General features: G+C 63.9%; 1 protein-coding gene across 8 annotated transcripts in view; it reads right to left on the bottom strand.

The window, feature by feature from the left end:
* Window positions 1–2,769: 2,769 nt before the first annotated feature.
* TSPAN32 (tetraspanin 32) overlaps window positions 2,770–14,659 on the bottom strand; it is a 21,333-nt gene continuing 9,443 nt past the window's right edge. The window contains exons 5-11 of one of the 8 annotated variants that reach the window (XM_019800600.2): window positions 11,975–12,076; window positions 11,267–11,353; window positions 9,759–9,908; window positions 9,511–9,594; window positions 8,985–9,076; window positions 4,418–4,586; window positions 2,771–3,808 (exon numbers count right to left, since the gene is read on the bottom strand). In XM_019800600.2, coding sequence (XP_019656159.2) covers window positions 3,710–3,808; window positions 4,418–4,586; window positions 8,985–9,076; window positions 9,511–9,594; window positions 9,759–9,908; window positions 11,267–11,353; window positions 11,975–12,076 — 783 coding nt within the window. In that variant the 3' untranslated portion in view covers window positions 2,771–3,709. Of the gene's footprint in view, window positions 4,266–4,417; window positions 4,587–6,586; window positions 8,629–8,804; window positions 9,077–9,380; window positions 9,456–9,510; window positions 9,595–9,758; window positions 9,909–11,266; window positions 11,354–11,974; window positions 12,077–14,659 lie in introns of those variants that run through there. The other 7 variants (XM_019800601.2, XM_034645329.1, XM_019800604.2 and 4 more) reach the window with 7 other exon arrangements.

Raw genomic sequence — 14,659 nt, forward strand, 5'->3', positions numbered from 1 at the left:
GAACTCCTCCTGATGCCTGTGTGGGCCGGTGCATGAGGCTTTTCCTGCCTTCAGGCCCGTGCAGACATGCTGGTCTTTGCTGGGTCTCTAGCCTACTGGCTTTTAGACCAGCACTCACACCCTCCACTCTCCTGGGTGTCCGGCTTAACGAGTGCAGATCTTGGGACATCTCAGCCGCTGTCTCCGCACGAGCTGATCCCTTGCAACAAACCTGCTATGGCTTCTTCTCCGGAGAACGCTGATGGAAGTACCGTGCCCTTGGAGTTGTTCCAGGAGCCTGCCGTCAGCACGGGAGCCGGTGCCAAGGGGCCGCAACCAAGGAGACTGGCCCATGCTCCTCTTCCAGACCCAGTCCCCGTGTCCTCCCTGGGGACAAGCCACTCCACACCACCTGGCTTCCCTCCAGTGACTTCCCTCCACTCCTGGGAGTGAGCCTGTGGCCTCCTCCTGGGGCTCATCAACCTCACAACGGCCTCGCGTGTGAGACTGGAAACGCCAAGCTCGCAGCACACCCCGTCCTTCCCCGCAGCTCCAGTCTCACGCCACTCGCCTGCATTGTCGCGGGCAGTCTGCTGCCTGCCCAGGCTTCTGGTGCTCACGCTCTGCCACCAGCCTCGACCCCCTGGCCCTGCCGTCCACTGTGCTCTTGTGGCCTTGTGGGGGTGGACCAGCTCCTTGTCACCTTCCAACTGTTTTTGGGAACATGTGTCCTCCAGGGTCACCTTGAAAGGAAGCAAGGAGCTTAGCTCACTTCCCCTGCTTGCCATTGGTTGGAAATCAGTCATGTGACCTGCCTTTGCGTGCGTCAGGACAACACACCCAGGCCCACCATCTGGAGGAGAGGTGTCGAGCGGGGCTGAGTCCTCCCCAAGGCCGCCAAGATCTGCTGACAGCGGCAGTGGCCCTGTGCAGGACGAGCCGTCCAAGACCAGTCCGGCTGAGCCCGATCATGAGAGCTGCAAAGCTTACCGTCGCGCCCCTGCAAGTCCTGTGGGTATTTATGGATCTGAGTGTTTTTGTAAAGGCAGCTCCCTCCCGCAGACAACCTAGTTCTGTAGGAGTCAGGATAGGCCAGGTTATGTTGTGGTAACAAATAAACCCGAAACCTGAAACGAGGTGACGCCGGCTTGGCGGCAGGGCACTGGCAGCGACGCCCAGCAGTGGAGGCTGGAAGGGTGGGGAACCGTGCTACACTGGCGGGATTCCATGAGAGCCATTCGTGGTAACTTGGCAGGACAAGAAGGAGACGGGCTCATGGAGGAAGGCCCCGTGTGCACGTGGAAATGACAGCAAACATGGGGATGTATCCAGAAATTCAGAACTTTGCAAGGTTGGAAAGTCAGTCGCTTCCAGAGCCAGAATTTTACAAGTTTTGTTGAGACGAAGGCCCAGTGCTGCACCTGAGTGGGGGCACACGAGGCAGAGATCAGAAGACGAGTAAGGCCTGGCCGGGAGAGTCCCTGGTGGCTGCCGTCCATGTGGCAGATAAGCGCGAGAGCAAATAAACCCGAACATTTCCGCTGGCTCTGTTAAGCCACTTGTGGCACAGTCTGGTGTGGGCTGGACGGTCCTCTTCCGTTCTGAGTCACACCAGCGGGAACATGAGGCCTCCAGGGTCGCCGTGCAAGGGGAAGGGAGTGCCGGGGGGTGGGGCAGGGGCTTGGCAGGGGCCACTCTTGCCCACGTACCCCTGGCCAGGACGCAGTCAGATGCCCAGGAAGAGACAGCAGGACTGGGCTCATTGCCTTGTCCTGTCTCCCTCTGTCACACTCTCGTGGCCACCCCAACCCGATGGCGTCCAACCTGCCTGGTCTCCGCTCCCGAACCGCGTGGCATCGATGACATGCCACATGCTGCTTTTGTGGCTCTGACACAGTGGGTCCCTCAGTTTCAGGCAGCTGGATGTTTGGTGTCCTCTGTGTGGAATGTCCCACCGTCCAACATACAGGTGCACACGCCCATACGCGTGCACGCCCACGTGTGCCCATACACGCGCGTGCCTCCCCACTCGCCTCCCTTGCAGCTTGGAGCTGTCTCGCCGGGGAGGTTCTGGGGTCCTGACGGGGGTCAGACGCGGGATGTCTGCGAACTACACCCATCCAGGCTTGCATGGAGAATGCAAAATGGAACACCCGGTGGGAAAGAAGGAAATCAGGAAACGTGGAACTCCTCCCAAGAGAAGGCCGCGGACGCTTCCACCAGCAGGCCGGCAGACATGCTGCGGAAACTCAGCAAAGCCTCATTGCCATGGGAAGCGCGAGCATCTGAAGCAACGGACTCGAGGACGAGCGTTTGCCTTATCCTACGCAGTGGAAATACTCTTCGGTCTGAGATAAAAGCTTTTGGAAATCTTGATTTAGAAAGTAAGAGCCAACACGTTCATTTAAACAAGAGCCAGGCTGAGGAGCTCGGACACTGGCTGGGCTGGGACCCCGGCTCCCACCCAGCCCCACCTTTCCCATCCCTGGTGCTGCCTGGTCACCCCGCCCCCCTGGCGGTCTTCCTCCCTCACCGGCTGCCACTGCCCCACATGGGGCTCCGGGCTATTTTTTTGTTCTGTGGGCAGATGAGGGCCCAGCTGGGTAAACAGAGCACAGGTCTGCCTGTGGCCAAGGTCAGGGTGCACCTCGGGGAGGGCAGGGCTCCCCTCTCCATGGATGGCTCTGAGGACCCACCCTTGCAGGGGCTGTGAAGGGCCCCCCAGGCTGGGCTGCAGAGATGGGACCTGAGGGGGCCTGGTAGGCAGGGAGGGCGAAGCTCCCCTCCCAGAGCCCAGAGGCTCCGATGCCCTGACACCAGGCAGCCCCCGGGGTGCCCAGGGGGACCCCGACAGCGCCAGGGCTGAGGCCAGAACAGAGGTGGCAGCTGGCAGATCTCGGGGCTCTGTTTCCAATCAGCCAGTAGCTGGTCTTTGGCTGACGCCCAGCCGTTCAGAGTCTCCCAGCTACTCCTTTGGAATTTTTCATTTGGATCCTAATGGTCTGAAGGTGACCTAGCCTGGGTCGGAGTGTGGGGGGTGGGGAGTGGCTGGCTGCCACACGAAGGCCCCCGGGGGGACCGATGCCAAGTGGAGCCTCTGAGTAAGGTCTGGCTGCAGCTTCTGGGGAGTCCAGAGGGGCTGTTCTGGGAAGGGTCACAAGGAAGGCCTGGGAAGCCAGTGAGTGCCTGGGCCGGGGAGCTGGAAGGGCAGCAGTGGGACCTGATAAGGGAGGGCTGGCAGGGATGCGGTGAGGGGCATGGGCTGCTCCTGCTGGCACCCGGGCCTATCTCTGAAGCTCAGGAGTGGGTCAAAGCCTGCAGTACGGTGTGAGCCCTCAGGTGACCCCGGGGGGGGGGGGTTCTTATTGTCATGTGGCCAAGATGGGCTGCAGCCCGAGGGGAGCAGGGCCGGGCTGCAGGGGCATTCCAACGTGAGGCCGGGCATGGGCCGTCCTCCACCGGCGTGCCCTGGAGCCCGACCCCCACGCCCGCCACAGGACCATCCCCCCTAGGCAGAGGACTCGGCATCACACGGCCACACTTGAGAGCAAGGTAACTTAAAACATTTACTCTGAACAACCAAAGGGCCCAAGAAGAAATCACAATGGAAACTTTAAAACACTAGAAGCAAATGATGTTGAAAAAGTGGGCTTCAGACCTTGCCGGGGTGCTGGGGAAGAGGCGTGGGGTCTGGGCGCGCACCCGGGACTGGGGTCCAGGAGCTGAGCCGTCAGCCACAGAACCCACCAGTGGAGACAGTGGAGGGCAGAAGCCCATGAAGTGGCGGCAGGGAGGGGTGCGGTGGGGAGGGTCCCCAGCCAGCAGCTTCCTGAGAAGGCAAATAAAACCAACAGTCTGGCAAGTTGGGTCACGAAAAACAAAAGCAATGAGCCATGTTAGGAGGTAAGAGGGGACAGGACTGCAGGTTTGGCCGGCGGGGAGGCGGGCGTGGGACTCTGCTCTCCGGTGGGCAGGTTCTGACCGATCTGAGGTTGGACGTGGTGGCTTGCGGGGGGCCCGGGCGGCTTTGTGATAACGGCCCCACAGCCTGCTTTCCAACCCCGACAACGGATTCTCCAGGTCTCTGGGCACCAGCCGGGGTCCTGCGAGCCGGCCTCAGACCCCACAGGGGAAGGGCTCAGCCCCCAGGGTGGCCCCCACTGGCGGCCCCAGTTGCGAGTCCAGGCCACGTTCTGGAACCTGGGGGGTTCCCATGATCCCTTCTCAGGCTCCACCATGCGCGGAATGGTGCACAGGGCTCAGGAAAGGGCTCCACTTGCTGTTACCTGTTTATTAGGCTACAACTCAGGAACAGCCCCACGGAAGGCCCCCACGCGCTCTGTGGGCGCCCCCCTCCCAGCACCTGCACGTGTTCACCAACCAGACACAGTGGCTCTGAGCCTGCCTGGCAGTCCCCCTGGGTGGGTGTGGTCATTACCTGGGCGAGTGATTCGATCTCAGGTCCTTCCCCTCCTGGGGCTCTCTGCACACCTGGCCTCTCCGGAGACCAGCCTCTGTCCCGAAGCCACCCGTCATCGCAGGGACACACACGAGACACTCTCACTACTTCGGAGGTGACAAGGGTTTTAGGAACTGGGTGCCCCGAACTGGAACAAAGACCAAATATTCACTTGTAATCACGTCACTGGCCACCCCTCGGTCTTTGACAGGATCCCTTGCAGGAAAATGGTTGTAAAGGTCATGAGCTACTGGCAGAGTACTAGACAGGGTCCGGTCTGTTGTCATGCCCTGTGAGGACATCTCCCGGGCCGGCGGCCCAGGTCTGCAGGCTTCCGCGAGGCCCAGCCAGGCTCTGAGGGTGGGAGCACACCCGGCCCTACACAGCCGGTCCTTGCGGGCTCCCGGGGTCGTGGGGCTGAGAGGCGGCGTGGTCTCCTGCTTTCTGGCCATGATCTGCACATCCTTGTTATTCGTCCCCAGACCCTCAGCTACTACCGTCCTTTCTCTCCATTTGTGCCCTTTGGAAGGACCCCCAGGCCCGACCGCCAAGCCGCCCTGCATGGGGAGCGCCTGCCCTCCGTCCACCTGTCCCGAGCACCAGGCAGACAGCTGCTTTCACTGCGACCCCCGCTCTGCCCGATGGGGCTCGGCCGCCTCGGGAACTCCGCGCTAGGTTTAAAAACTTCGCTACTGTCCTGGCTCGGGGAGCGCCCCGCTCTGACCCCGGGGGCTGCAGGCCTGTTCTCGTGGGTAGGTGCACCCAGGTGAAGCAGAAAGGTGCCGTCACCATGCCCGAGTCCCCGCAGCGCCCTTCCCCAGACCCGCCAGAAGCACGCGCTGTACAAGTTGGGGGGCTCTCCGTGAGTCCCAGTCATGCTGTGTGTGAGCACACATGCGTGAAGACCTCGTGCTTTACACCACCGCTGCTTTCGCTGCCCATTCCCCTGTGTTCCCCTTCTCCATCACGGGAGTCCCCTGAGGGGCGGCTCTCAGACGCCGGGGCCTGTGGAGTGAGTCCCTTGGGCTGAAGAAATGACCGTCCACCACCCAGATCGAGTTCTGTCTCCTGCTCCAGGAGCACCCTGAGCACTTGCGTCCACCGCCGGGCAGCCCAGCCTGGCCCAGAGTCCGTGTCCCTTCCTGCCAGGACCCATCTGTGGCCCGGGGACCTTGAGGGTAGGGTCAGCGTCACCAGCCAGCTGTGCTCGGGGCTTCCCGGCAGGCCCTCGGCGCCCGTCTCTCTCAGAGGCAGATGGAGCCGCTCTCCTTGGCATCTGGTGCCCCGGAGGGCCCTCGGGGATCTGTCTAGGCTCCACCCACCTCTGCACGGCCACCCCCACAGCAACTCCTCCTCCAGGGAGCCCTCGGGGATATCTGCCTGAGGATGCGGCACCTTCCAAACCTGGAAGGAATCCTTGCGACGGGCATCCACACGTCCTCCTCTAGTGCACGGCTGCAGTTCCCACAGTTGTTCCCACAGGGCCATGCCCCGCGCGGGCACCCTTCAGCAGGCCTGGTTCCATCACTGCCCACCTGACCATACGGCCGGACCGCAGGCCACTGCCCACGGCAGCAGAAACCAAACGCGGGGCTTCTCCCAACTGTTCTATTCTTCCCTCGCGGCTGGGAACGCAGCGTGCAGGGCGGCCCACGGAGCTGATCGGTGCCACCGGGGCCTTCTAAACAGAGCCTTGTCTGTTCACCTTGGACCTGCGCCCATGACCCAGCAGCTCTCTGTTGGCTGTCGAGACCTGTCCGCAGGGCACTGTCCAAGCGGGGGTAGAATCCGGCCGCTCCTACCACAGCCCCGGGGAGGAGAGGCTCCCTGCCCACGCCCCCTCCCGGCACCGACCAGCGGCAGGGCCGCCTAAGCCACCGCCATCCCCGCCGCACCCTGACCCGCCTAAGCCACCGCCATCCCCGCCGCACCCTGACCCGCCTAAGCCACCGCCATCCCTAAGCCACCGCCATCCCCGCCGCACCCTGACCCGCCTAAGCCACCGCCATCCCCGCCGCACCCTGACCCGCCTAAGCCACCGCCATCCCCACCGCACCCTGACCCGTGAGAGTGCCTCTCCTGCATCATGGGAGACCCGAGGGCACTGGGGCAGCTTCGATTAGCATCTGATAACAAGGTGATAATGACCCTCAAATGAAGCTTCTCCAGCTTGAAGTCCCCGCGCCCCCTGGGAGGTGCCCACAGGCTCTTGCTGCAAACCCAGGCCGAGGGTCCACTTGGGGCTGTGGCCAGAGAAGGCGCCTGCTTCTATGCCACGTGGCCTCAGGCCCCATGGACGCCGTGGGAGGGGTGGGGCTGCGTGCCTGCTGTTTGCCAGCACCAGGTGGGACACCCCCCGGCAGACGTCCGTCCCCAGAACACAGTCCAGGAGAAGAGGAGACAGCTCACATGGGGCCTGGCACACGCTGCAGCTCCCATAACCCGGCCTGCCGTGCATGTAGCCTTCCCCAGGTCCAGTGGCGGCCGGGTCAGACTTGGCCGTGGATTTGGTGCCACAGGGCATGCGGCTCCTGCATCAAGGAGTCCGGGGGGCTTCTCTTCTGCACCCCAGTGAGGGTGGAGCGCAGGGACCCCGGCCCTCTGTCAACCTTTGTCTGGACCAGGCGTCTGATTATCGCCCCCGGAACTCCCGGGGTCTGCTTCTTGTAGTGATCTTTGTTCCTGCTGCTCCCCTCCGTCCACGCTGGAGTCCTGGTGGGTCAGCAGCAGGGCGTCCGTCCCTCCCGCCCGCCCAGCCTCGACGGTGCTGTTCTACAACCTTTGTCCTGTCCCGCCATGTCTGTTTTATCCACTGATTTCTTAACAACCACCTGGAGATTCCCGCCCTGCCGAGTCGCTGGTCGGCAGAATTTCACTAAACGCCCTTTTCTTTCCTCTCGCTGCGCCATCGCAGAGCTTTGCTGGTTATCTGAGCTTAGAAGGCAGACCGACCAGGACAGGGCCAGAGGGGGCCGCGCATGGCCAGAGACCGACTGTCCCCTAACGCAGGACCTGTGAGACTCGGGGCATCCTCGTCGGGGGACAAGGTCTGCAGCTGGAGGGGTGCTTTCGGCGCTCCATTAGGCAGGAACGTGCTTGCTTTCGGGAGGTGTGTGCGCGCGTATGTGCACGTGTGAGTGCGTGCGAGTGACTGGAAACACAAGGGGAGGCCTGGGGTAGGTATTCGTCACGTCACTTTTTTGGCTGCCTGTCGCAGAACGGTCCTTCTGTTTTGGAGGACCCCCCCGCCTTTGTTGGTCTTGGTGGAGGCTGGGATTTTGGGCAGCACAGCCTCAGGGCAGTTAGAGGGGGTTCGGGCGTCCAGGGGAGCCCCCTGGCTACCGGAATTTCTACAGTGCCCTCCGCACTCACACCAGATGTCCTGCCTCGAGTACTGACACCTGTGAGCACAGTGTCCCTAGAAGTGTGAGAGTTCTGCCCGAGAGACGGAGGTTCCCAGTGGACCTCATGCAGCCACAGGGGCCCTTGAAAGCAGAGCGCTCCCCTGCCGGAGGGAAGGGGAGGTCGGAAGCCCTCAGCGCAAGGACGGGCATGCCCTCGCTGCGTTGGAGGCGAGGGCCTGTCACGCAAAGGAGAGGACGTGGTCTTAGGGAGCATAGGACTGTCGCCGCTGACGGCCGGCAAGGAGGGGACTCTCCGTCCCACAGCTGCACGGACCCGTGTTCCTCCCACAGCCCAGCCGAGCCTGGAAGGGGTGCCCCCCAAGCCTGCAGCACGTGGGGAGCCCAGCCCGGCTCAGCCCTGGGCTCTGACCTCGTGAGACCAGGCAGAGCGTCCAGTCAAGCCTGCCCCGTGGCTTCTCCATTCTGACCTCTTCCCAGCCTGTCCCCACGGGGTCTGTGAGGGACCCTGATCCCTCTGTCTGCTGAAAAGGAGCCTGTGTATCTGGGCCGGCCTCCTCCTCCCCTCCCTCCACCATGTGGCAGAAGACACCTCACATCCTCCTTATAAGGCTCATGTTTGGGCCGGCTGAGCCTCTGTGGGCGCACAGGTGGCGGGACGGGCAGTTGCAATGGTGTCAGTCGTCCTGGAGCCGCCGAGGGCCCCCCAAGGGTCCACTTGCACCCACGCAGCCATGGAGAACATTTGCTTCAGTTGGGCGCTAAAGCGCGGGGCCCCCCCGGGAGCGTCTGAAGGTGCTGGGCTCCTGGGGCTGGCAGCCAGGGCCTCTGGGAAGCAGAGGGGACCGTGAGAATGTTCTAGAATGCACTGGGATGAGGCAAGATGCCTGGTCTTTATGGGGAGTGGGGTGAAGGGAGGCGGCTCCCTCTGGGGCTGTAGGAGTGCCTGCAACTCTCCAGGCTCCCCCTCCCTCTGCGTGGCCAGCCAGCCCCAAAGTACTTGCCCTAGAGTCAGCCTGGGCTCTTGGTCCAGGGTCCCGCAGCTGGGGGCAGGCAAAGCCGTCGGGGAATGGGAAGGGGCGGTGCCCTGTGGCCTGTGAGCCAGCCTGAGCACCTGGCCTCCTCCACCTGCTGCTGGCCTCTGCCTCTTGGGGGTGGGGAGGGGGTGGCAGGCAGGGGCCTACCTCTGGTTCAGGGTGTATTTGCCCCTGCGGTCCAGGCTGCTGCCAGAGCGAATGGAGAACCAGAGAAAGGCGCTGAGCAGCATTGCATACACCTGGGAGGGAGGAGGTGCCAGCGTCAGCTCCAGAGGCTCCAGGGGAGGGGTGCCCTACTCCTAGGAGGGTACGGGCTGCAGGGCTCCAGGGGAGGGGTATCCTACTCCTAGGAGGGTACGGGCTGCAGGGCTCCAGGGGAGGGGTGCCCTACTCCCTAGGAGGGTACGGGCTGCAGGGCTCCAGGGGAGGGGTGCCCTACTCCTAGGAGGGTACGGGCTGCAGGGCTCCCAGCTGTCTCGGGAAGGCGGTGAGGCAGGCACTGTCACCTCCCAGACGGCCTCCCTGGGGTCAGCAGCCTCCTACCTGGCTGTCAGTGCGCTGGGAGCCCTGGCGTTCCCCAAGGCCGAAAAACGCTGGCTTTCCATTGGGGTGGGGGATCTGCGGGTGGAGGGGCAGGAGATGGGGAAGGGGTGCGGAGGGAGGGTGAGAGTACCATGGCGGCGAGGCCGATGCCGGTCAGGATGGAGACGATGTGTCCGTACGTCCTCAGGGAGCTCTCGATCCTCACCAGGCAGTCCTGAGCAGAGGGCACCCACATGGTACCCACCCTGGCTGTCCCCCCTGCCCAGGGTGAGGCCCTCTCGTGCCCACCTGGGCCAAGTGCTAGGGTGAGGGGAAGTCAGCAGGGGCTGGGGTGGTATGCCCCACCGCCCCAGAGCTCTGGGGAAAGGCATCACACACAGGCGGAAACCAGAGGAACGAGTAGGTCTCCATGGGGATGGAAGGCCGCTGCCCCGGGGTCCAGCGCGTGCCTTTCTTAGGCGTCTGCTGAGCTGCCTGGGCTGCAGCATGGGGCTGGCTCCCCCGGGCACGCTGGGTCTCCCTCACTCCCTGGCCCAGGGTGAGAGAAGGGCAGAGACAGAGCTGCTGGGGGGGTGTGGTCCCGGGCTGTCCCAGCCTCCTGATCCCTCCCCGGCTCCAATGGCTCCTCAGGGCCTGGCACCCACAGAGGCTCTCTCTCCAGGAAAAGGGAGGTGACCGTCCCATCTCTGAACCACTCAGATGGTGGCATTCGATTTGGGGGGAAGACGTTGGCATTTGGGGCAGGCCCAGTGGGACGTGTGGGATGCTCTCCTGAAGGCTGGGATGGGGAGGGAGAGGAGGCTAGCCTGGCGTCTGTCTGTGCATCCATCTGTCCACTGTTACTGGACAGGCTCTGTGCCCTCCGGCCTCCCTGCTGCCACCTGGGCCTCTGCCGCAGCTGGAGTCCTGTCCCTGCTCACACGTGGGCTGTAGGACTGACCGGCTGGCCTGGAGGTTGGGACCTTGGGCTTCAGGGGCAGCTGGAAATGGTCCCAGGGGCCCTGGGCCACAACCCTGCAGCCTGGCCAGGGTGCCCCGTGGGAAGATGGCCCCTGATCAGCCCCTACTCCCTGTGTGGCCACACTTCCGGCTGGTAGGCAGCCTGGGGGCCTGACCGCCATCCAGGACACCATCCCAGCCCCTCCCACACCTCCCCCAGGGTGGCTCCAGCGTCCATGCCCATCTTCTGTGGCCTTTACGGTGGGGATCCCCCATTCTGGAAGGCCGCAAAGCATTCCCTCAACCCCGCTTTGCAGATGGGCACCTGAGGCCTCTCCCTGGGAGGCCTGCCCTCTCGGCCCCCTTCCAGGCTTGCTGGGCCCTCCCCCGCCCTCACCCTTCCTGTGCTTGCCTCCCCCTGGGGCCAGGGACTGGTTGGCTCCCTCCCTTGCTGGGCCTGGAGCCATTTGCATCCTCCTGTCCTGTTGTTGGAGGGTGGCCAGGAGCCTCTCGCCCAGAGATAGGGGTGGGTTTGTTTCCCGGACAGCGGGGGAGGGGAGCCGGGAGGGCGGGTGGGGGGGAGGGCTGATGGGGTAGCTGGAGGAGGTGCCAGGCCCTCTGTGGAGGGGAAGAAGGGACTTCCCTGCCTCTGCCTGCCAAGGACCCTCCCTCTCCCCTCCGTGGAATGTCCTTCCGGCTCCTCTGGAGGAGCCCCCCCCAGACCAATGTCTGTCTTCCACCCCCCTGCGCTTCTGGAGGCTTCTGAGAGCAGGCCTGGCCTTGGGGAGCCCCAGGCTGGAGCTGCGTGAGGGGGTGAAGGAGCGAAGGAACGGAGCCCAGGGCCAAGTCCAGCCCTCACTGCCGCCTCCAGGAGCCCTGCAGCGGGTGGCTGGGGTTTGGGGAGGCGCGGGGAGGGACATTGCAGGGTCCGGGCCTCTCCTCCTCACCTGTCTGGCTGCCTGCTCTCCCCGACACAGGCTGGCCTCCGCGTCCCCCAGGAGGCTGAAAGGAGAGCTCTTGCCACAGCACAGGAACTGCAAGAACGTACGAGTGACGGGTTTGCAAAGTAGGCAGACGGGGGAAGAGTATAGGAGGCCACGGGCGGGGCCGTCCAGCAGTGCTGCCCCGAGAGGCCAGGGCCACGGGCTGCGTGAGGGGGGCAGCAGGCACTGGGCAGCCCGGCCCTCCCGGCCCCACGGCTTCCCCATAAAAGGAGGGCCCGTAACTGTCCACCGCCTGCTGTTGCCATAGCCGCCGCTCGCCCGCGGATGGCATACCTGCGGCCGCCCGCCTCCCGGGCTGCGACCCTGTGGCCACGGGGCCTTGCTTTGTGCTGTGCTGTCACCCACCTGAAGTTCTTAATCAGTTCTGGACAAGAAACCTTTTCATTTTGCCTTGGCCCCCAAATTAGGCAGCCAGCCCTGCCCAGGGCAGAGGGAGAAGACAAGAGGTCTTCGTGCCCCCTCCCCACTACCGAGAGGGTGTCAGTGGCCTGTGTCCTGGGACCCCTGCTCAGCATCTGGCCTGAGGCCAGCTGACTCTGGGGGGAGGCCACCCCATACCCATTTTCTGGGTTACAGTCCACCTGGGGAAGCTGAATGTCCTGGAGCCGCCCGGCGAGGGAGAGGCCACCCCCAGGGCCACCCAACGCTCACCGTGTCCTGAATGGCCAGCAGCTGCTGCCGCGGGGTGCTGGACAGGCTCCTCACCGCCCGGTCATACAGCAGGTCGTAGGCGTCCAGCATGGCATCCTCCACCTGCACCGAGAGCATCATGGGAAGACCTCCGAGTTGCTGAAGCCCCTCTCTACAGATGCGGCTCCCCAGGGGCGGGGCTGGCCCACGTGGGCCACCCCCACTCCTTCCACCGGACAGAGCCTGGGTCTCCTGTGAGGCTGGTCACCGCAGCTCCCCAGACTTCTGCTGTGTGGATGCCTCCCAATAAGAATGACCATTACTGCCCCAGTCCCGTGTTGGGGCCAGGTTCCTGGACGACACGTCAGAGACCCGAGCCTGTGGCCCGCCCCAGCTCTGGTCTTCTGGGGTGTGGAGGGCCTAGCTGAGGGAAGGGTCCACCCTATGTCTACCGATCTGGGTAGTGGGACGGGGAAAGCCAACAGCCAGGCCTGGGCGGAGAAGGCTAGGAGGAGCCTCCTGCCAGGAGTTCAGCTCCCCAGTGATGGATCTAGGTGTCTCCCTAGAACCACCTGCTGGCTTCCAAAAACCCCGGGCAGCTGGGCTCCAGGCAAGGCCTTTGACCAAAGGAGCCATGGGCATCCAGGGCCAGCTCTGGGCAAACAAGGCAGATCATGGGGAAGGACGGCATTGATGGGGGCTGGAGGGGCTCTCCATTCACTTTGTATCGCAGCATCACTCAGACCTCATGGCCTCCACCCTCCTAAGCACCTCCTTCCACCTTTGCTCATGCTGCTCCCCCAAACCTAAATGCCCACCCTTGCCAAGTTAGTCCCCCAAAGACGAACTGGAATCTCACCTCCTCCAGGAAGGCTTCCCTGACTGCTCTGAACTCAACAATCTCCTGGCATAGGCCAGGCTTCTTTGCGCCCCCCCTTGCCCTCTGATGCCTCCTGTCCTCCTCTCCTCTCAGAGACCCTGAACACTCACTCCCTTGCCCCTTTTCTCACCTGGGACACAACGATGGCTGCTCAGGGCTGCCCTCAAGGACTGGGGGTGAACCGATGCCCATGCCTGCTCTGGCCACTCATGTGGGGGTGGTGGTCCTGCTGGCAGCCTGGGAGACCGGGGTAGGTGGGCCACAGAGGCTGTCTTGGCAAGCCGCGTCCAAGGCCGCCATGCCTCAACAGGACCCAGACGCCCTTTCATCCCAAACCCCACCCCCACTCCTGGCCCTAATTGACCCTCCCATGGGACATTGCACTGCACGCCATCCCAAACTGGGTCAGCTGGTTTCTAGCCAACCTGCTGGGAGATGGGCAGTACCCCGGGCTGGAGAGCAGGCGTCAGGCTGGCCACCGCGGTTGCTAGGCTAGGGGCCCTCTCTCTGCCTGTTTCCTCAAGTTTGAAAAGAAACTGAGACCACGAAGCCTCCGTGTCCTCGTGGGAGGGGTCCCGGGGAGGCTGGGGGCCGAGTGGAGGGGGCCTGGGGTCAGGGGGCAAGAGGCTGAGACAAGGAGGCTGGCTCACACCACCATGCTGGTTCCATTCCCCCACGAGGGCCCTGCAGGTAGCCAGGTGCCCTGAGGCCAGCTCTCACTACTGGAACCTTGGCATAGGAACAGCAAGCTGCCCTGGGGTCTGTCCCCACAACCCAGAAGCTGGGGACACGGTGCCTGCTGCAGGCAGAAAAACAAGTCCTGCACCCAAGACCCGCCGGGCCTGGCAGTGGGGCCCAGGCTGGACTCTTCCCACAGGCCTGGGCCCCTGTCCCCCATTACCGGGCTTGGGGGTGCTCTAGGAGCCTGAGGCTGTGTTTCTCCAGGAGAAAACTGGGGTGGGGAGGCCACCAGGACTTGCCACCTCTGCATCCCCTGCCAGGGTCCCCCTTCCTTAAGCCTGACTTCCAGGACCCCAGGGGTGCCCCCCAGGATGGGTTTGGAGCAACAGAGGTGGAGAGTGGCAGCCAGAAAACGCTGCGAGGGGCGGGGGCACCCCCTCACTGCCCCCCAGGGAGTGCGGCCTGGTGTGAGGCCACGGAAGAACGTGGCCGGTCCCTTCAGATTCCGTTCTCTGCTTCCCGGCAGTAGGGCTGCCCCAGGCCGCCGTCAGGACCCTGTATTTCAGGATATCGTAGGGCGGATTGTCCAGAGAGACGCAGGGGGACAGCGGGGGTGAATGGGTTGGTCCTTGGGCTCTCTCTGGTCAGCCGGTTGCCAGCAGGACCCTGGGGAACAAAGGAGCCTGGGGCTGGGACCTATCTGGGCTGGGAGGGTCCCCAGGCTCAGGTTCCTGCGAGAGGCCCAGGGTGGAAGACACCCCCTCACGGCAGCCCAGACACCTCTGCCCTAGTCCCACCGAGCCCTTCACATGCACTGTTCCTGCGGCATGGCAGCCCCTGGAGGGTCTCTAAGCACCCCCACCGGGGTGAAGGCAGCTGGTCGCCTGAGGGTACCAGGTGGGGCTGAGCCCAGACAGAGAAGCCAGAGGTCCCGCGCCCAGGCCACTTGTGTGCCGGCAGGGCCTGGACACACACAGAGCATATGGGGAGGCGGATGGAGCCCGCCAGTCCTCGGGCCCAGGAAGAGGAGGCCCCAGCCCCCAACCGGGGTCAGGCAAAGCCCCAAGAACTGACCCCTGAGGGCCAGTCAGAGCCTGGACCAGATCAGGATGATTTTGGAGGGGATGGCGGTGGTGGGGGCGGGG

Source organism: Ailuropoda melanoleuca, chromosome 16, assembly GCF_002007445.2.
Source record: "Ailuropoda melanoleuca isolate Jingjing chromosome 16, ASM200744v2, whole genome shotgun sequence".
Taxonomy (NCBI): domain Eukaryota; kingdom Metazoa; phylum Chordata; class Mammalia; order Carnivora; family Ursidae; genus Ailuropoda; species Ailuropoda melanoleuca.